Source organism: Uranotaenia lowii, chromosome 1 (assembly GCF_029784155.1).
Source record: "Uranotaenia lowii strain MFRU-FL chromosome 1, ASM2978415v1, whole genome shotgun sequence".
Classification (NCBI taxonomy): Eukaryota; Metazoa; Arthropoda; class Insecta; order Diptera; family Culicidae; genus Uranotaenia; species Uranotaenia lowii.
The window spans coordinates 113631853-113653989 of NC_073691.1; the positions used below are offsets into that span (position 1 = coordinate 113631853).

At 38.1% G+C, this 22137-nt stretch overlaps 1 protein-coding gene across 1 annotated transcript; it reads left to right on the forward strand.

The window, feature by feature from the left end:
- The first annotated feature begins 16291 nt into the window (after positions 1-16291).
- LOC129737835 (uncharacterized protein K02A2.6-like) lies at positions 16292-21584 on the forward strand. The gene is made up of 5 exons (XM_055728993.1): positions 16292-16505; positions 17284-17526; positions 17601-18254; positions 18396-20067; positions 20128-21584. Exons 1-5 carry the CDS (start codon positions 16398-16400, stop codon positions 21582-21584), a joined length of 4134 nt encoding a protein of 1377 aa, XP_055584968.1. The 5' UTR covers positions 16292-16397.
- The last annotated feature ends 553 nt before the right edge of the window (positions 21585-22137 follow it).

Genomic DNA, 22137 nt, shown 5'->3' on the forward strand with positions numbered 1-22137 from the left:
GAGAAAATAAACAAGCAAATAGAAGTTACTAATGACTTAAAAACACAAATTCAAAGTATTGTACGTGAAGAATTAAGATCAGTTTCGGGTTCCGTTTCAAATGATTAAGATGAAGTAACCATATCTGCAGATATCACTTGCGTTCGAACTCGAAAAAAAGGAAATTGAATGATAGTGAAAAAACACCAACATTGTCATACTCCAAAGTAGTCAATATTTGTCGGTAAAAAATGTTAACGTGCAGAATAATAGCAATGGTAAAAACAATTCTCTGACGAAACTGGAAGAAACAGTTCGTTTAAAGCCAAGTGTTGTACAAGATATAAATGTCACGCGTAAGGATTTGAAATCAAAATTGGATCCAGTGTCTTTGGGAGTTACTTCAGTAAGATACATTGAATCAACGGGTGAAGTGTTGGTAAGATGTTCTACTAAAGAAAATGCTCAAAATTTTATGGCTAGTTCTTTGAATGCTTTTGGAAACAAATATTCCGTTGAAATTAAACCACCAGCAAAACCTAAACTTAGAGTTGTAGGATTTGAAGAACAAGAAAACTTTGAGGAAAAAGATTTTGTTCAGTTATTTAAAAAACAAAATGGTTTGCCCAACTCTGTCATAACAGTAGTCAAGATTGAAAAAAATAAGAAATGGTCTTATAATCCGATGATGGCAACAATCGAAGTTGATTCTGATACGTTTACTACTTTAATAAAACGCGGTAAAGCTAATATTGGATGGGAACGTTGCAAAATTTATGAAGATATTAGTGTTTTGAGGTGTTATAGATGCTGGAAATATGGTCACAAAGCAGAATACTGTAAAGATCCAATATGTTGTGCTAAGTGTGGCGAAGGCCATGAAGTAAAGGATTGCTCTGCTCAGTTCGAAAAGTGCGTAAATTGTGTTAACTTCAATCGCACAACGAATGTAGGCATAACGGAACAATTAGATACTTGCCATTCCGCATGGAGTTATGATTGTGAGCTTTATAAACGAAAAGTTTCAAAGGCAAAAAAATTCATCGACTACGGGAAATAGCAATCACATAATGATATTTTGTATCTCAATGTTTGTGGATTGAGTAACAATTTTGACGAGGTATGCTTAGTAGCTCAAGAGCTAAAGCCGTACGTTATAGTTTTGGTCGAAACTCACCTTACGGTAGACTCGACCTCAAAAATGTTGGATATAATAGATTACACTATGATTAACTGTTTTTCGCACACAAGACATACTGGAGGAGTTTACAATGTATGTACAATGTATGTACAATAGACTGCCCCAAATTTGTATGGGAAATTTAAAACCTGTGAAATGTTCTGCGCTGCAGGCTAAAATTGATCCTAGGCCTAGTACAAGATCTCATGCCAAATTTGGGCCAGATCGGATCACGGGAAGGGGTCGCTCAACGAGCCTGAAGTTTGTATGGGATTTTGAGACATTTTGTTCGGGAGAAACATGAAAAACCAGTTTTTCATCAATAACTTTGGTTCCCGTTGGCCGATTTCTTTCAAAAACAGGTTTTCTTAAAGCTTAAACTATGACAAATATTTCATCCCAAGACAGCATTTCGATAAGAGTTAAGATAAAAAAGTTATCAGGTTTCAAAAATTGGCTAACTTTTTTTACGGTGGTATTCATCACTGTCAATGAGGCGACGAAATGTTCGACCACCCCGACTCATTATCAGTGATGAATACCACCCTTAAAAAAGTTATCCTATTTTTGAAGCCTTATAACTTCTTTATGTTAACTCGGATCGAAATGCAATCTTCGGATGAAATATTTGTCATAATTTAGGCTTTAAGAAAACCCGTTTTTGAAAGAAATCGACCGAAGGAAACTAAAGCTATTGATGAAAAAGTGGTTTTTCGTGTTTCTCCCGAACAAAATGTCTCAAAATCCCATACAAACTTCAGGCACGTTGAGCGACCCCTGCCCGTGATCCGATCTGGCCCAAATTGGGCATGAGCTCTTGTACTAGGCCTAGGATCAATTTAAGCCTGCAGCGCATAACTTTTTCAAAAGTCGGGTCATTTGGGGCACTCTAATGTACAATGTATGTACAATGTATGTTCGGGTGCTAAATGGTACTCCAGAAACCTTAGGGATATGAAAAAACAAAGAGACAATCTGTATAAACAATTTTTAAGAACTAAAAGCGAAAGAAGTTGGCGAAAATACAAAACTGTAAGAAATGAATACTCGCGTCAAATAAAACAAGCGAAAAACCAATCGATTCAAGATGAACTGGAAAGAAACCAAACAAATGGTAAAGTACTTTGGAAAACAATCAAACGATTAACAAGTTCAAATGCTGCCAGAAAAGACTCCGTCTTGTTCGATGGGGTTGAAATCACAGACGAAACAGAAATTGCAGAGAAGTTTAATGACTTCTTCATTGACAGTGTCATGGAAATCCATGACAGCATTCCGACTGGTTCTAATTTCTACTCAGATCATGTGATTCACAATAGTGGAAGTTTAAGTTCGTTTGAAACAGTAAGTAATGAAGAGTTCTATGAAATCGTAAAAAATATGAAGTCCACTGCTGGGATCGACAATGTTTCTTTGAATGTATTTAAAGATTCTCTACCGGTAATAGCAAATCAGTTGAGACATATTATCAATACCAGTCTACAATTAGGGAAAATACCTTATACGTGGAAGCGTTCGACTGTTATTCCTATTCAGAAAGAGAAAAATGCGAGAGATGCTAAATTGAATCGACCGATAAACATGTTGGAAATACAAGAAAAGGTGCTTGAACTGGCAGTAAAAAAGCAATTTCTACTTTTTATTGAGTCAGAAGGAATATTGATCGACGAGCAATCTGGATTTAGAAAGCAGCACTCAACGGAGTCCGCAGTAAATTTGATACTTCGAAATTGGAAGATCAATATGGAAAACGGTAGTTACACAGTTGCAGTATTTCTGGACTTCAAGAGAGCTTTTGAAACAATTGATCGGCTAAAGCTGGTAGAACTATTGGAAAGAATAGGTATCAACGGAACGGCTCTAAACTGGTTTAAGGACTACTTAAATAGCCGAATGCAAAGAACAAAATATGGTTCATCTTTTTCGAGATTTCGAGAAAATAATCTAGGTGTCCCACAAGGAAGTGTCCTGGGTCCCTTGTTATTCATATTGTATATAAATGACTAGCTGACCCGGTGTGCTTTGCTACCCTTTCCAAAAATAAATGTAATTTGTAAAAATTTATTCAAATTTAGAAACCTCATCATAGTTCAGCACTAACAACTTGGAAATGAAAGCTGTAGCTGGAGTTCTGAATTGCAATTCAAAGATGGTATATATTATTACCTGGAACCTGATCTCTTAACTTGTTTTTCTAGATCTGAAATTTATACTCTGTTTTTAAAGCTTCCTAATGACTTATGCAATTTCAAAGTTTATGGATTTTTCCCTTTTTTCACAAAGTGGGAAGCTACGAACTTTCATAAAAACATTTGTCACATCTATTTTTAAGTTATGCCAAATATCCGTACCCTCTTTTAAAATATGGTCCCTTCTTTGAAAAGCTCTTTATCTTAAACTTACAGGGGAGCGCCCCCATCTTTTCCAATTTTGTCCCCCACTGCTTGAAGAAGGTAGGCTGATTTACCCGGCTCGAGTTTAAATAAATTTCTAACTGAAAGAAAAAGATTCGCATATTGGAATTTATTGCATATTGTACTTTATGGAGATGCCAAAATTATGTTAAAAAAATGTTTCGCCATATGCGAAACTCATGGACATGAGACATTATAGCTTGAAGTTTTCCCAAACAGCACTTTTCACGGTATGAAAACTATCGATTTTATACAGTGCAATTTTTTTTTTATGAATAAATTTATTAAAGCAAAAAACAGAAATATTTAAATAAAATATCAGTTGCATTACTAAATAAATTCTCAGCGTTTTTCATTTTCTCTTTGAAAGTCAAATATTCAAAAATGTTGGCAAAAACAATTTCTTGAGTTAACATTTGTCCCGTATATTGGGGCAAGTGTAAATGCAAAGCTTATTTTCTGATGCGTCAGAGTAATGGGTTCAAAATGGATTTAATACGTATACCTGTTTGTTTGTTTAATCAAGTTTCATTGATATATCAGCAGTATTCCAGCAGTATAAATTTATGTTTGTTACTCCACTTTTAAAGAATGCTGTTCAAAGCAAATGACCTTCATTTACAAAGACATTTAAGAATTTTGAACATCTGCTTCAGTTTCAACATTCGGAATAACCCTTCTGGTCTTTCCAACATATTGAATCATAGGATGAATTTCTTAAAAGTTCGACGTTTGCTCTTGTCCCACGGTGTAAGTTGACAGGAGGGATTATTGCTTTTAACACTTTAACAGTATACTTAAAAATTTCTCATAAAAATTTAACTTACTGTTGAAAATCAGTTCTAAAGTCTCACTTTTCAAAAAAGAAGCGGATGAAAAGTCTCTTTTATGCAGCCATGTAACACAAAAACACTTTTCATGTTAAGTACCTGTAAGCAAAAAGTATGATGTTTTTTTCAGAATTATTTAAAATCAAAAGATCTCATTTTCATTTCTAAATTCGTTTCAGTTGTGAATTTGGGCCGAAATAGGGTAAGTGAGCCCTATTTTGGCATGGTCCTATTCTTGGCATGCCAACATGTTTTTTCATGTTTTTCAGGTCCAAATTGAACTTAAACAATTTTGAATATATTGTCGCTGAATCCCCAAACCGGAGTTATCGTCAATGAGCGCTGGCGACATTTACTGGCGACACTCACTGGCGACAAGTTATTATCAGGACGTGTACAACTTCGGGTGTGTTCTTATACCAAAGATTTTTTATTCCAAAGGAAAGTGCCGCAAAAACAAAGGATTTTTTCCTTTGGTTTTGGTATAAATAAAAAATCCTTTGGTTCAAATGCATTTTCCTCTGTTTCAAAGATTTTTTCTTTTGAAAAATCTTAGATTCAAAATATTAATGCTTTGATATAAAAACTAGTTTCATTTGATTTAAAGTTATTATCTTTGCTCAAAGGTAATTTAGATATAGATTTAAAAGAATTTATTCATTAAACCATTTTCCATTTATTCCAATTGGAAGATTTTTACCCTGTTGTTTCGAAGTTCCTATTAGGAGTTTGAATAATAAAAAGATACAATTTTAGTTCTTAAATTCTTTTTTATTCACAAACACATAAAACACTGGTTCACTATAACCGAGTAGGGTCCTTGATATCGTTGACAAAGTTTCGCATTCTCCGTGGGCCGGTCAATAAACTTCCGAAAGCCACTCCAGCTGCTGGCTGGTCCGACTGGTGATTGCCGTTGAAGATTGGGCCGAAAAAAAAACGACCGCGGGATTTGGGGAGGTGTTACTTTGCGCAGCTTTCTCCATGTTCGAGAGACTTGGAAATCTATCCGTCGGCCGTGGTCCTGTAACTATACAAGCGTTTTAGAAAATCTTGAATTCACTTAAATATTCAGTATTTATTAACTTACACTTACCATTTTCCATCCTGAATCCTCCTTATTTATAGCTTACTCCGATTCACTGGTTTGATTTTTAAAACGAGCGGCCGAACTTTATTCGATTTTTCGGTTTTCTGTTCTTCTTGCAAGTCAATGCAAAATATCTTCTAAGTTTGCAGTTTTTGTTTCAAAAAATTATTCTTTTCAGTTTAAAACATTTTTCTTCGGTTGAAAGAAAATTTACTTTGTTTCTAAGGAAATATGCAATTGAACAAATTTGTTTTGAATCAAAGAATTTGTTTGAAATCAAAGTCCAAAGTTATTCAATTCAAAAAATTTATTCTTTCTTTCAAAAATTATTCTTTTCAATCAAAACTATAATTCATTGATTCAAAGAAAACAGGAGCTGGATTCAAAAAAATGAATGTTTTGAATCAAAGTCAGATTTAATTCGTTCCAAAATTCAAGTTTACTCTGCGTGAATACACGGAATCGTCCATCTTGTGACAGGCAATCGTAATCGTAGGCATGGTAGGCGAACAATTCACTGTCAAAAAGCGCTCCGTCTCCACCCCCCACCAATGAGAAACTTTTGGTACTCCTTGCCTACTGTTGCTCAATATGCAACCACCCGTAGCTGTATAGGCACGCTGGTTATTACTTTACAAAAGCTTTGCCAGTAATGATATTGCTGATCCACTCTTTTTTTCTATTTCTGCGATAACTGATTTGGGCTCCCGTAGGGTACCACTGTAAAAAAAATTATAGTATTCAAGAAAAAAAATGAGCATTGTTCTACATAAGGATTATTTATCGACTGAAATTAAATCGGATGAACAAGCGGTAAACATTGAAAGATGATTTAATAAAAAGTTGTCAAACAAACATGTATACCAAATATTATTATCGGATTATCTATTGTTTATGAAACAAAAAATTGTGTTTGCCTTGAGCTTGGTCAATCAGCGGTCAAAATCACGGGAAAATGAATAATAAAATAACCTATTTGCGATGGGGTCAATCAGCGGACAAATTCACGAAAAAAAAATGAAAACCTGTAGTTGTTTAAATAAGTTTAGAATTCGACGACACGGTAGCGATCATTCATTGAATGTTGGATTTCGTGCTATGTTTTGGAGTCGGAGTTATCCGTTTAAAGTTTAACTGAAAAGCGGTTAGCGTGTAGAAAACCGTCAGGCCGATGACATAGTGAATACGATGCGATGCGGTGAATGCGATTCAATGCGGTGAACCACATTTGATGAAAATATATGTGAATCGCTTAAACCTGACATACTCAACGCGGCGAAGCAGATGTCAATTTGTTCCGCCGCTCGAGTTCGCGTAGGCTGCGTCCGTAAATTTTCCGCTGATTCGCATCGCATCGCACTCACTATGTCACCGGCCTCAGATTTTATACTGATTTGACAGATCGCACAAATTTAGCAGTTATCAGTGCGCAGTCTAATTTTTTGCGATGCGAATGGTATTATTTCCTATAATAGATTATTCACCGTACACAACTCCTTTTTTAACTTCTCATATACGATTTGTTATATTTTGACGACAACATAATTGAATTCGACCAGCATATAAAGTATCAAAGACGGATTTATCGCACCAAAAATCTTCGTCATGCCAAATTCGTAAATTCTCAGGCTATGGAAAAATGTGTTTTCAATAATGTACAGATTGTTTTTTGTTTTGTCTGGGATTTTAACGCTCGTAATTATTTCAATCTCAATGAATACTAAGAATAATAATATTTCATTCCGATGACTTCATGTTTTGTCCTCTCTTGCAAAATAATGATTTGAAGATTGATTCAAGAATTTACTTCTTTACTTTTTAATGAAATTAGTGAGTAAGAGTGAATTTTTTAACTGTGTTTACTGCTCCGGCTAGCCTACCGCACGGAAGGCTACCGTCGCGCGATTAGAAATTTTCCCAGTAACCGCAATATTTCACAACGTCGCTAGTTGGCAAGGTTACCGATCACCAGCGCGAAAACTTCGGATTTCAACTTCAATGACAATATTTTCATTGCGAAAAGAATGATTTGTTTCAAATTTGTGCATACCGAATTTTTTGATTGTGTGTACTTTATCAAAGTAGTTAATTTTTTTCGATCTGCATCCGAGGCAATTATGTTGGAAATCACCGTATGAAAATCAGATGAACTCACTTTTCTAGTGCAACTGTTAAATTCACATGCGATTTCAAACGCGGACATTCATTTGAAAAATTTGCAATAAATGCTCATGCCTACAGTTTAACTCGGCAAAAAATCAAAAAATACTAGAAAGACAAAAGAATAAATATTTTTTTAGGTTTTGAATTAAAATTTAAAACTAATTTTGTTCCTTTTCTTGGCATGCAACTTCAATCGAAATATATCACCAGTGTTGGAAGCTGGAAAAAATACATGTTCATAAAAGAAGTATTTTTGGGCTAATGTTTTCCCAAAAAATTAATTTTAAACTACACACAAATGTTTTCGTACTAATTGGGTTGTATGATAAGACCGTTTCTATCAACTTAAGCTTCGAAATAAGTTGGAGAACATAATAGATTCGACTAACTAAAAGTCATATCGAAGCCTTGAAAATGCAAAAATCGCTATTTGGGAACCATGAATCGAAGGTACATTAGTATGAGTGCGAACAGCATTTGCATTGTAGTCTGCCGAGCAAATGCCACGTGGTCTCCCACAGAACACAGTGGTTCGAAATAAATAAATTAAGTGAAGTTAAGTAACTCACAAGACTTAAGATGTTTTTCTTATCTAAAAACTGTTAGATCGATGGCAATTTATGACTTTCGTATAAAAAATACATAATTAATTGAGTTTTGGAATCGTTTTCTATTTCTTGGGAACCATATACAAAGATTTAATTTTTTGGATTTTTGTTCTAATTATTTTTTCTTGGAAACAGAAGTTGGAAGTTCAGGAAAATATCGTTTTCTTTCCAATCATTTCTAAAAATATTAGATGTGAGTCGAATTAAAAAAAAAAGTTTTAGCAAGGTTTACATTCTAACATATATTTGGCGTGTCAAACCACTGCGCAACGCCCCGAGCATTCGAGATGGCTCTTGCTAGCAGCTCATAATCTCAGCTGACAAATTCAAAAGGGCAAAATTTTAAAATACCTTTCAAGGAATTTTTCTATTTCTTACTTTATGAAGCCAAACTCCACAACATGAAAATAGTTGTTTGGTTGTGAAAATAACCCTATGTGTCGCAATCTCAAGTCTCCTAGAGTATTTTACTATCAACTTATGGTCTATAAAAACTTAAAAGGAATAATTTAAACAATGATCTATAAATGACAACACATCATGATGCACAGAACCATAGAAATGTCGTAAATGAATCTGTCGTTAGGCTTAGCATTCCTGGATTTGTGCAGTTAGCATTCAAGTCAGGAAATTCTCCAAAAAACAACTGAGAAAATATAAGCAATTTTTCCAATATTTGGAAAAATCTAATCGATGAGAAATGTTCAAAATAAGATATTTCAATTCAACGTTACAAAACCACTTTCACAACAACCACGTTCAAGTCGTTTTTTTTAGTAATTGGTTTATTTGACACGGCTCAAACCATTCAGTATTACTCTCGTTCAAGTCGTATTTGGTTTTTATATTGATGAAATTGTCTCAAAAAACTTCGCAAAAATGATGAAATGTGAAATCTTTTTAAAAAATTTCAAAGAATGTGAATCAATCGGGGCCAGATACGGATATTTTACCTCAATATACTGGCACATGGACCTCACGAGCTTTTTTAAAAACTCTACGTTGAAAACCTGGGCTAGTCTAGATAAGCTCATGCCATCTGAAATACTTTTCCTAGATTGATTGGCTTTATTCAGATTTTATCAGTCCTTCATAAGTAACATATAAGAGAAATTTTTTGAAGTGTTCACTTTAAAAAGTTTTCTTACATAATATGTTAGTTTAGATTTCATCAAAAGGATTTAATGTTTATAAAAAAGAGAAAGTTCAAACCACTCGCGGACATAATTCGTTTCTGAATCGGTCCCCTGATGAAGGTTTGGTTGTCATTCATAAACCAATTATTCTTGTTCATACACAAATATTCTAAAACAACCTGAGGTGTTTATAATCATCATTTTGTTTAAATGAGTAAAAAGTTTAAAGTTTAAAAAAACTTAAAAAAATATTTGCCGAAATTCTGGACTTCCGACTTTTTGAAATGAAAGCTTATTTTGTGCTTCCCTTCCTACCAAATTTCATCAATGTTTTCAGAAGCCCTTTTGTTGTATGAGTGAAGCCCGATGTTCCATCGTCGCATAGAACTTTACGCTCAGCTCAGCGACTCATTCTGTCAGTAGCCTTATATTCAGAATAGCCAACGATTCTGTTAACTGTCAATTGAGCAATGTTGGTAAAGATCTATTGCACATTGCTAATGGCCAAAAATCGGATCATCGAAACGGCAAACAATTGGTACGGCGGCCAAGTAATTGGAGCACCGCAGTGAGTACTTTGCATGCATTTTGCTCACATTAATGAAAGTTCCATAAAGAAAACATATTTTTGTTGAACTCTAAACAAGTTAGCAAGTAAATTTTTCAAAGGATGTTCTATGGTGCACTCAACAGGAAGGTTGGAATGTTGAAAAAAAGGGTGAACCATGCCTTAGGTGCCAAGGTCGGGTACATTTACCCTAACAATGTCTGAAGAAAACATAGTTTTTTATTTCTTTGGAACAGAGAAAAGTTGAACGTTTGAACATGGGGTATATGTTTTATTCGATCGTCAAAATGTCAATCTGGGTCATATCTATGCGTCATTCATAACCATGTGCTGTACAAATAAGCTAGGAATCAAGTAGAAAAAAAAATCACATCAAGGCCACCATCGCCACCCCTTTCATTGAAAATATGCTTGGTTGAGAAATACGCGCCAAAATATTCCCACTGATCAGTATGCTATGCCATGGTTACTATCCTTTTGCGACGTTGGCTCGCGACGCCTCGACCATGGAGACGAAAATCAAACCGCCCAAAGGAAAAAAAACTCGTGAAAATGGATGTCATGACTTTTATTTGTTTCGAAAAACTACAAATTTTGTATGAAAGCCCTCCTTTCCTTAAGTCGCAGGGGGTTTTAACTATCATAGAAACCATCTCCGGCCCCAAAAACCCTCAGATGCCAATTTTGACGATGATCGGTTCAGTAGTTTCCGAGTCTATAGGGAACAGACAGACAGACAAACATTCATTTTTATATATATAGATTTAACATTGTATATCATTTTTATTTATATTTAAAATCACTCGAAACTTGTATAAAAAATTGTAATTCTTGTTCACCACACCACCACGTATTCTTACAGCTACAGCAGAGTTGAACCTATCTTGAGACGTTGCCTACATTTCGTTGTTCCGAACTGGGCACCTACCAGGCGGTTTAGAACAAGAGAATCGTGGAGTTGGGCCTTCGGATGGAATTTCCCCGGTCTTTCCAAGCTTGTAGGACGTCTTCGCTTGACTGCTGCACCCTGAATCTTGCCCCAGCTCATTTTTGTGCATTTGTGTCGCTGGAAAAAAAAGTTATATAGTCAAGTAGTTTCTCACTACATTGAGATACCACTTACCATTTGGAACCAAAAAAACTACCTAATAAACTCGACTGTCGAACGAAATCTTTGCGCCCGAGAAAAATTAAAAACGTTTTGCGACGTAAAATTTTTCTTACACGAAAAATTGGAAACGTGTAAAATCAGCAAAAGCTTACCAACTTTACTATGAAATACCATGAACTAACAATAAATTTCACAGTAACCTTGAAATTTATAATGATTTTATAATTTAAAGCTGTCGATAAAGATTTAGATATAAGGATGAACTTGATTGTTAAATTGAAAATCATTGTTCAGTTATATTAATATCATGGTCTTGGCTATTCGGGTAGTGTTAGTATCACGAGAAATTAGTTTAGCTCCGATTTCAACTTGCGACCCCTCTAGTGAAAGGGTTTGACTTGAAGGTGACGAAAAACAAGTACAAGCTACTAGTTTTTAGTACCGTAAGAAATCAGATAAGCTTCGATTTCAACTTTCGACCGGTCAAGTGAAATGGTTTGACGTGTAGATGACGAAAAATAGTCTCGCGAGATCGCTAGTACAAGCTACTAGTGTTAGTACCGCGAGAAATTAGTTTAGCTCCGATTTCAACTTGCGACCCTTCTAGTGAAAGGGTTTGCCTTGTAGATGACGAAAAAAAGTGTCGCGAGATCGCTAATACAAGCTACTAGTGTTAGTACCACGAGAAATTAGTTTAGCTCCGATTTCAACTTGCGAACCCTCTAGTGAAAGGGTTTGACTTGTAGGTGACGAAAAATAGTGTCGCGAGATCGCTAGTACAAGCTACTAGTTTTTAGTACCGTAAGAAATCAGATAAGCTTCGATTTCAACTTTCGACCGGTCAAGTGATATGGTTTGACGTGTAGATGACGCAAAATAGTCTCGCGAGATCGCTAGTACAAGCTACTAGTGTTAGTACCGCGAGAAATTAGTTTAGCTCCGATTTCAACTTGCGACCCTTCTAGTGAAAGGGTTTGCCTTGTAGATGACGAAAAAAAGTGTCGCGAGATCGCTAATACAAGCTACTAGTGTTAGTACCACGAGAAATTAGTTTAGCTCCGATTTCAACTTGCGAACCCTCTAGTGAAAGGGTTTGACTTGAAGGTGACGAAAAATAGTGTCGCGAGATCGCTCGTACAAGCAACTAGAGTTAGTACCGTGAGAAATCAGATAAGCCTCGATTTCAACTTTCGACCGGTCAAGTGAAATGGTTTGACGTGTAGATGACGAAAAATAGTCTCGCGAGATCGCTAGTACAAGCTACTAGTGTTAGAACCGCGAGAAATTAGTTTAGCTCCGATTTCAACTTGCGACCCCTCTAGTGAAAGGGTTTGACTTGTAGGTGACGAAAAATAGTGTCGCGAGATCGCTAGTACAAGCTACTAGTTTAGTACCGCGAGAAAAGTGAAAGGGTTTGACTTGTAGGTGACGAAAAATAGTCTCGCGAGTTCGCTAGTACAAGCTACTAGTGTTAGTACCGCGAGAAATCATATAGGCTCCGAATTCAACTTGCGACCCCTCTCGTGAAAGGGTTTGACTTGTAGGGAAGACAACTTGTGTCGTCAATCCGCTAGTATAAGCTACTAGAGTTAAAACCGACAGAAAATAGGTTAGCTCGATTTCAAATTGCGACCCGATTATTAAAAGCGAAGAAATTGATGAGAATTTATTAAAGCAGTTTCTCGATACATGCTTGAACAACTTAGTACTAGTAGATTATTTCTTCCAGTAATGACACTAGTAACTTGGTCACGCGATCTCACGTTTCAAATTTTCGTCACCTAGAAGTCAAAGCCTTTCACTTGACCGGTCGAAAGTTGAAATCGGAGCTAAACTAACTAGTTTAAACTAACTGCGATTAAAACGAGAAACTTCTCGCGGCACTAACACTAGTAGCTTGTACTAGCGATTTCGCGGAACTATTTCTCGTCATTTACAAGTCAAACCCTTCCACTTGACCGGTCGAAAGTTGAAATCGGAGCTAAACTAATTTCTCGCGGTACTAACACTAGTAGCTTGTACTAGCGATCTTGCGACACTATTTTTCGTCACCTACAAGTCAAACCCTTTCACTTGACCGGTCGAAAGTTGAAATCGAAGCTTATCTGATTTCTCGCGGTACTAAACAAGTAGCTTGTACTAGCAATCTCGCGACACTATTTTTCGTCACCTACAAGTCAAATCCTTTCACTAGAGGGGTCGCAAGTCTTAATCGGAGCTAAACTGATTTCTCGCGGTACTTGTGCCGTTAATCACTAATTTGTTTTAACTATTACTAGTTACCAGAAATGCACGACACGCATCGTTATTTCGTCTGTCGGCTTCGCTCTCTGCCCAAATCACCACCCACCGTACCTACTCGGAGAGCAAACGAACACGTTTTGCTGGACGCGGTGCTTGTAGTTCTAGAAATTCAGGAATAATTTTACGTTTAAAATTTTCATATTTTTGTGAAATCTCACAGCGTTAATTGTAGCACCTCACTAATATGTAGATTAAATGTGCTTTCCAATGAATATACAGCCTTATTCTGCGCCGCGCGTGACGTGATGATTGTCACCTCACCTCGGAGTCACCGTGTCTTTTGTCACCTTATTCCCGGAGTCGATGTGGGTAAAGTGACAGTATCTCACTCAGGTGAGTGACTGAATGAACACATCTGTCAAAATGGTCGACATTGCGCTGATGTTGTTTTGATTTCGCTTGCGGTTCGGATTTTCGGGATTAAATTTACCAATGCGAAATCTGTGGAACTACAGAAGACATTGAACATATTCTTTTCAAATGCTATAAATACACTCAATCTAGAAACGACTTCCCTTGCCTTATTTTAAACGATGATTTAGGAATCTTATTATTAAACTCTAAAGAGAAAACATACAAAGCAATAGCAAAATTCATTGAAAAAAAACAAAATAGAAATCTAAGTAACTTCAATCTTGCACTACAATCTTTTCTTAATTAAAAATCCACTACATTATAACAACAACTGTCCATAATCTCAATATAAAATCACAACAACCAGTCGATCGAATAATAAAAAAAAGAGGCGCTTGAGCCCACAGTACAGAAGGTTCATGGTTTGACAAGACTTGGCAGTATAGTCTGCAAACAGCTACACAGACTGGCCATTAAGCAGAAAGAAGAAGAAGAAGAAGGGATTAAATTTCTAAATAACGGATCCGATTTCCGGTTTGAAAAACGTCGTAATCGGTTTGTATGGTGTCAGCAAATTATTCAATAAGGAAAAATGGGCAAGTTACGCGACCCAAGCGGACAATTGGAGAATTAAATCTGAGCCGGGAACCTGCTGTGAAACGCCAACACTAGAATCGACGTCAAAAATTGTAAGTAATACAAAAATTTCCGATTAGTTTCAAAAAATTTAAATAAATTAAAAGTAAACATTGCAGGTTTGTGGCGATTGTGGTGTTCAATTTTGTTTATTTGTTTGTTTGTTTATTACAGTAGCGTAAGGTCTTCACCTTTTTAATTACTACATACGGTGTTCTAATTCTGATTTCTTCACTTCTTAAATTTACGAACTTTTTCCTCAACAAATTACTAACAATTATTCCAAAAATGTAGGCATTCCCTCTTAAAAATTGCTTCTGACGTTTGACGCTTTAAGTCGGCTGGTAATCTATTCCAGTTAACCACGCCTCTGACGAAAAAGGAGTTAGCAAAAATGGTTGTACGATTTTCTGGGACTACTAAGTTTTGCCGTCGGCGCCCTTGCAGCTGGGAAACTTTGTCGAACAATGTTGGAGGATAGCGGGTTCTTATGATTTTGTGCAGGAACAGACAGGATCGGAAAGCATACAGTTGCTGAAGAGAGCATCCTATGAGGTTTTTATGCAGATGATTGACCGAGCCGAAGCTGTTCAGCCCATAAACATAGCGTACGCAGCGGTTTAATGCGATTCGCAGGCGACTCATGGCAGCTGCACTCGGTTTAAGGAAAAGTACATCAGCAAATATGACATGTGGAAGAATCAGAGCCTTGAAAAGTTTTAGTTTGGTGGTTGTTGGCGCAAGATACGTCGTTGAATATAGCGTACGCAAGCAACCATAGATTTTTCCACATTGTTGGGCAACCAGACCACAACCAGATTCCACTGCATGTCGTTTTGAAACACATAGCCTAGATTGTTGACACGGTCTTCCCAAGAGATCGTTTCTCCTTCCATAAGCAGGTTGTCAATCACAGTGTTGTTGTCTAAGCGTCGTTTCGAAATCAGCATAGCTTTGCTTTTGCTCTGATTGATCAAGAGTCCATTCCTGTTACACCATACGGCAATTCTTCCCAGATCTTGATTCATCAAATGAACTAATAATGCATTAGTAGGTTCACCGGTTGCAGTTATGTATAATTGGACATCATCTGCATACATCTGAATTGAGCAAGACTTTAGCACGTTTGGAAGGTCATTGATGAAACAACAGAAGAGGATAGGTCCAAGAACTGATCCTTACTGCTACACTGGTTGAGCATTTGTCATTGATATAGACGGTTTGCGTCCTACCGTGCAAATACGATGAAATTAAACTTACTGCTTCGGAACCAAAGTTGTAATGCCTCGCCAGTTTTTCACAAATTTTGTAGTGTGCGACGGTGTCGAAAGCTTTTGTGAAATCGAGTAGCACCAAGATCTCGGTACCTTTCCTATCTATAACCGTAAGCAGATCGTGTTGAACGCGAAGAATAGCGCTTTTGCAGCTGTGACTTCTGCGGAAACCAGCTTGATACGCTGAGAAAAGTTGATTTTGTTCAATATGATTAATCATTTGTTGCTGAAGAATTTTCTCAAAAGCTTTCGAGAGGCTGCAAAGAAGACTTATGGACCGTAGGTTGGTAATTGCATCTATTTGAGGTTTTTTGCGCAAAGGTATGATTTTAGCTTGCTTCCAATCGCTAGGAAACAACGATGTAGAGATGAATTTGTTAAACATATACGTAAGTTGTGGTAGGATTATCGGAAGAACAATCTTGAGAAAATTAATCGGTAAGCCATCTAATCCAGTTGCGTTGGATTTCACGTTCCAAACGGCGTTCACGACCTCCCACCATTCCACCGGGTGAAAACCGAAAGCATATGAGTTTTCTCTCGGCGGTACATACATCCTGTTGCAGTCATTGGCAGTTTGATGAGATAAGGTGCGATGATTTTTCCTTGCTGTAGAGTCTTGCAGTTGTAAAAGTTGTTGCGATTCATCTCAGTGTATAACACTTGTAATAATCCATTAGGAAACCCCTCGGTTGTCAAAGTGTTTCTCTGTGTGTGTAATCGATTTACGGGGACGAACAACCAAGCCGAATGATAATCGCTCTCTTTGACGGCAACCACGAAGCAGGACGGACGTGTTTGGCTACAACTGCGTACCACGAGGTTCTACAATTTGGCGCAGCCGGTGAAAACAAAATGGTGAGTTGGAAAATCGGGATTGAAAAATTCGCGTGAATATCTAAATTTCGAAATAGTGGAAGCATTAAGTACCCCAGTAGAATTTACAAGTGTCCAAAATTTGAATAGACGAATGAGATTCGTTTGTGAAAACTAGAAATTCAATTCCGGGAGGCTCAGAATAATGCGCGTGTGTAATGAATAAATTAGTAAATGTTTTGTGCTGTAAAATGTATCTCACTGATTAAAACAGGAAGTTCGGTAGAATCCGGGAAACTGAAACGAAATATAAGCGAGGCCGGTGAAATCCGTAGTGCTGGAGGAAAATAAAGCGAGTCCGGTGGAATCCGAAGCGCTGTGTTAAAAAAAAAAAAGAAAATGAGAAGCGAGACCGGTGAAATCCGAAGCGCTGTGTAAAAAAAAAAAGAAGAAGCGAGACCGGTGAAATCCGAAGCGCTGTTTGAAAAAAAAAACGAAGAAGCGAGACCGGTAAAATCCGAAGCGCTGTACTAAAGAGAAATTAAAAAAAATTTGAAGCGAGACCGGAGGAATCCGAAGCGCTGTAACTAATTGAAAATTTGCAAAAAAAAAAAAATAATAAGAAAAAAGGTGTTGTAGTTATAAATGACAAGCAGAACTCTAGTACCGCAACGTAAAAGTGAAGTCAATTTGTTATGATAGTGGCAATTGAAATTGGATGAAAAGGAATTATTATATTGAAAAAATTTAAAAATTGTATATCAATCTGCTAGAGGAAAAATGAAGATTACTGATTGAAGTTTTGTTCTTCAAATTTCAGATGAACGGAGAAGACAAATTGCGTTACCCTTTGGCTCAGTTTAACGATGCAGTCGATGCCCAGGACTTGCGAAGAGAATGGGAAGAGTGGCACCGGGCTTTCGAACTCATCATGCAGTTACGGGAAATGGAATCTCAACGCGAGAAGTTGGCAACAATGCTGGCCATGGGAGGAAGAGGACTGCAGCGGATTTTCCACAATCTACGGGCAGTACCTGATGAGTTTTATCCTGAGCCAGTCAAGGTCCCTCTTATGCCAAGAGAAGTGCCTGAGTATGACAACGCTGTTAAGCGCTTACAAGCGTTTTTGTTGGTAAGCGGAATGATCGTGTGGAACTCGAAGTTTTTCGTGGTCTGAGACAGAAACCTGAGGAGTCGTTCAATGCCTTTATCCTCGGACTCCGAACACAAGCGGCTCGCTGTGAATTCCGTGATCGTGAAGACACAGAGATTTTACAGCAGATCACGATCGGCGCTCGGGACGAAAAAGTACGAGATAAGGGTCTGGAGAGCGTAATGAATTTGGACGAGCTAATCAATTACGCCATCAACCGGGAAATTCTTGTTAGACAGAGAGAGAAGGAGAGAAGCCAATCGGAAGTCAACAACATTTCGGTCAGAAGGAATACTTGGAGACCACAGCGCTACGAGCATTCGTTCACAAAGCGTACAACTCCTTTCCGTCCGGATTTTAGAAGAGGTGCAGCTCGTATTCAGCGAGGAGAGCAGTGTTGGCGTTGTGGATCATATAATCATGGATCGGAGTCACTTGAGTGTTTGGCACGTGGAGCTATCTGTAACCGTTGTGGACAGAGTGGTCACTATGCCAGGAAGTGTGATGGAACTCATTCATTGCCGTCATCGAAAAAGCCTGCCGTCAGAGGTCGAAACGAAGCTAACTCGCTTGTTGATTCGAAAGAACATTGGAAAGCAGAAATCCCACACCGCCCGACAACGGAAGACATTGCCAAGGTAGAATGATTTCGTTTTGAAGATTTATTGAATTGTTTGTTTTCTTTAATTATTAATAAAATAAGGTTTCGTAGAACCTCGGAATTGATGAACTGAATAAAATGAATTTTTGAATTAAAAAAAAAATCTTCTTCTCATTAGGTGGATGGTCATGTCCTTGACAGCGGTCTTGTCACTTGTATGATCGACAAAACGGCGGTAGAATTTCTTATAGATTCTGGAGCATCGATTAACACAGTCACTGAAGAAGCGTGGGACGTTATACAGCAACGAAATACAAAAGTATTCAACTATAGAACGAAATGTGATCGCCAATTCAACGGTTATGCTAGCCAAGAACCTTTGCAGGTTAAGGCGATGTTTGAAGCATGGCTGTCAATCAACCCAGTGAAGCCCAAGTGTTATGCTGAATTTTTCGTGATCGAAGGAGCTCAAAGATCGTTGTTGAGTAAAAGCACAGCTGAGGAGCTTAAGGTCCTTAAGGTTGGGCTACATGTGTCTAACATTGATGGGTTGGTCAAACCGTTTCCGAAGTTTCCTGGAATATTAGTCAAGTTGTCTATTGACGACCGGATCATTCCAAAGAAAGTAGCCTATCTTAGGGTACCAGCAGCCATGGAGCAAAAAGTCAACGACAAACTAGAAGAACTGTTATTGAGTGATGTCATAGAAAGAGTCGTGGGCTCCCCCGAGTGGATTTCCCCGATGGTAGTGGTACCGAAAGGTAAGGATGATGTTAGAATATGCATCAATATGAAGAATGCTAATGAAGCTGTCCAACGTGAACATTATCCACTACCAGTTATCGACACTTTTTTGAATAAATTGAAAGGTTCAAAATTTTACTCGAGGTTGGACATAACATCTGCTTACCATCACGTTGAGCTTCATCCAGACTCCCGGAGCATTACAACTTTCATGACGGGAAAAGGACTCATGCAATTCAAGCGTCTCATGTTCGGGATTAACGCAGCTCCTGAAATTTTTCAGAGGATTATGACCGAGATGCTGATGGGAATTGAGGGAGTTATAATATATATAGACGATATCGTTGTGTTCGGAAGGACTCGTGAAGAACACGATGCGCGACTGGAGGAAGTCCTCCGTGTTTTGAAAGATAATAATGCTTTACTCAACAAAGAGAAATGCGTCATTGGAGTACAAGAAATGGAGATACTCGGATTTAAAGTGAGTACTACTGGGATTAGTCCTTCTGAAGAAAAAGTATCTGCCATTAAGAATTTTCGCCTGCCGTCATCTAAAGAAGAGGTACGTAGCTTCTTGGGAGTGGGACTCGTTAACTTTGTGGGCCAGTTCATCCCCGATCTTTCGACCAGATCTGAGCCTTTGCGGATGTTTGTACGTGGAGAAATTGATAAATTTGGTGATAATCAGCAGAAAGCCTTTGATGATCTACGTAACGAGCTGGTTAATAACGTGCGCAAGCTTGGATTTTTCGATCCGTGTGATACGACTGAACTTTATGTTGATGCCTCACCAGTCGGGTTGGGGGCAGTGTTGACGCAAAAGGATCATAAGGGTGTTTCTAGAATCATAAGCTTTGCGTCAAAGGGATTGACGCCTGCCGAGCGAGTGTACCCACAAACCCAGAGAGAGGCATTGGCGGTTGTGTGGGCGGTGGAGAAATTTTACCTCTACCTGTTCGGCCTCGAATTCACCGTATTTACAGACCATAGGACACTGGAATATATTTATGAAGGCAAGCACCAAAACGGAAGACGAGCCTGTTCAAGGGCTGAAGGTTTTGCACTTCGTTTACAACCTTATAATTTTCGTGTTCGATATATTCCAGGTAAGAATGGTTGACATCGTTTTTAAATTAAGTAAAGTAACAGTAATTGTTTTATTCCAGGAGCAAGAAATATTTCTGACATCCTCTCCCGTCTAGTTACACAGTGCGATGCAGCGTTTGATGAAGGTTCAGATCACTTTCTGTTTGCGTTAAACGAAGGTCTTTCTGCGATAACTTTGAAAGAGATTCAGAAAGAAACAGAGGCAGATCAGGTTTTGATGGCAGTGATTAACGCCCTTAAAACAGATAAGTGGGAAAAAGAGCTTTTCCGGTACCAAGCTTTTCAAAATGAGTTAGGATCAATCGATGGAATCGTAGTCAGGAATGACAGGATTGTACTTCCTAAAAAGTTGCGATCGAGGGCATTGCAAATCGCGCACAAAGGGCATCCCGGTATCGTTGCAATGCGACGAAACTTGAGGGAGAAGTTATGGTGGCCCTGTATGGACCGCGATGTGAATGAAACTGTACAACAATGCGCTGGTTGCTCCGCCGTTAGTAGACAGAATCCACCCGAGCCAATGATAAGAACGGAGATGCCTGAACGTGCTTGGCAGCAGATAGGAATTGACTTTTTCTCTGCCAAAGAGTGTGCCACGTTCTTAGTGACCGTGGATTACTACAGCCGGTTCTTATCAGTATCTGAAATGAAAATCACAAATGCGGCTAAGACTATTGAAGTGTTGGAGGCCCTATTCCGTGAGCATACTTATCCGGAAACTATACGTTGCGATAATGGCCCTCCATTCTCCAGTGTAGAGTTTTCTGAATATTGCACTAGTAGAAACATTCGATTGGTCCACACTATCCCTTATTGGCCTCAGATGAACGGGCTAATCGAGAGGCAGAACCAAGGGATATTGAGGGCATTGCGCATTGCGAAAGTAACCCAAACTGACTGGAGAAAAGCCTTGCAAGATTATGTGTATATGGTTAATACCACGCCTCATTCGACGACGGATAAAGCACCGTTTGAACTGCTAACAGGAAGGCCAGTTAAGGACTTATTACCCTCTCTAAGAACGGACCCCAACTGGATGAGAGATGTGAGCACACGGGAAAAAGATGCAATCCGGAAAGTGAAGGGTAAGATCTACGCAGATGAACGCAGAAAGGCTAAAACTTCCGAAATAGAAGTCGGTGACAAAGTGATGATACGGAACTATGAAGCGGGTAAGTTGGAGCCCAAGTTTCGGCTGGAAAAATATACAGTCATCGAAAAGACAGGAAGTGACACATTAGTAGCGAATGAAGACGGAACAACGTATCGCCGTCCAATTTCCCATTTGCGGAAGTTTCCTTTGCAGAAGACAACAGAGGATGTCACTGAACGAATGACGCAAGAAGACGTTATCGTTTCGTCCGATAACTCAGAATCTGACAGTCCAGTAAAAATGAATCTGGGTAATAAAAGAAAACACCAGGAAGTGGATAATAATGATGGAGTCGATAGCAAAGAACTTCCACCGAATCGTCCAACTAGACCGAAAAAGCTCCCTTCGCGATACAAGGATTAAAACATATTTTTTTTGGCTATTTTTCTGTTAAATAAATCGAATTTGTCATTGGATACTTAATTTTTCTTTGGTTTTTTTGTTTAGAGGAGGAAAGGGATGTAGAGTCTTGCAGTTGTAAAAGTTGTTGCGATTCATCTCAGTGTATAACACTTGTAATAATCCATTAGGAAACCCCTCGGTTGTCAAAGTGTTTCTCTGTGTGTGTAATCGATTTACGGGGACGAACAACCAAGCCGAATGATAATCGCTCTCTTTGACGGCAACCACGAAGCAGGACGGACGTGTTTGGCTACAACTGCGTACCACGAGGTTCTACACTTGCCAACACCTAAACTTCGCACTCTGCTCCAAAGTTCAGTCGGATTGATATGGTTTCCCAGGTGATTTTCCATGTACTGCTTTTTGGCTCTAGAAATGATCGTATTAACTCGATTTCGAAGGGTTTTGAATATTTGTCGTTTTGCATCTTTGAATTCGAGTGGTGCTTTTACCCAGTCTTTATAAGCAAGATCCCGTTCTAATATAGCCTTTCGAATGTCAGAATTAAACCACC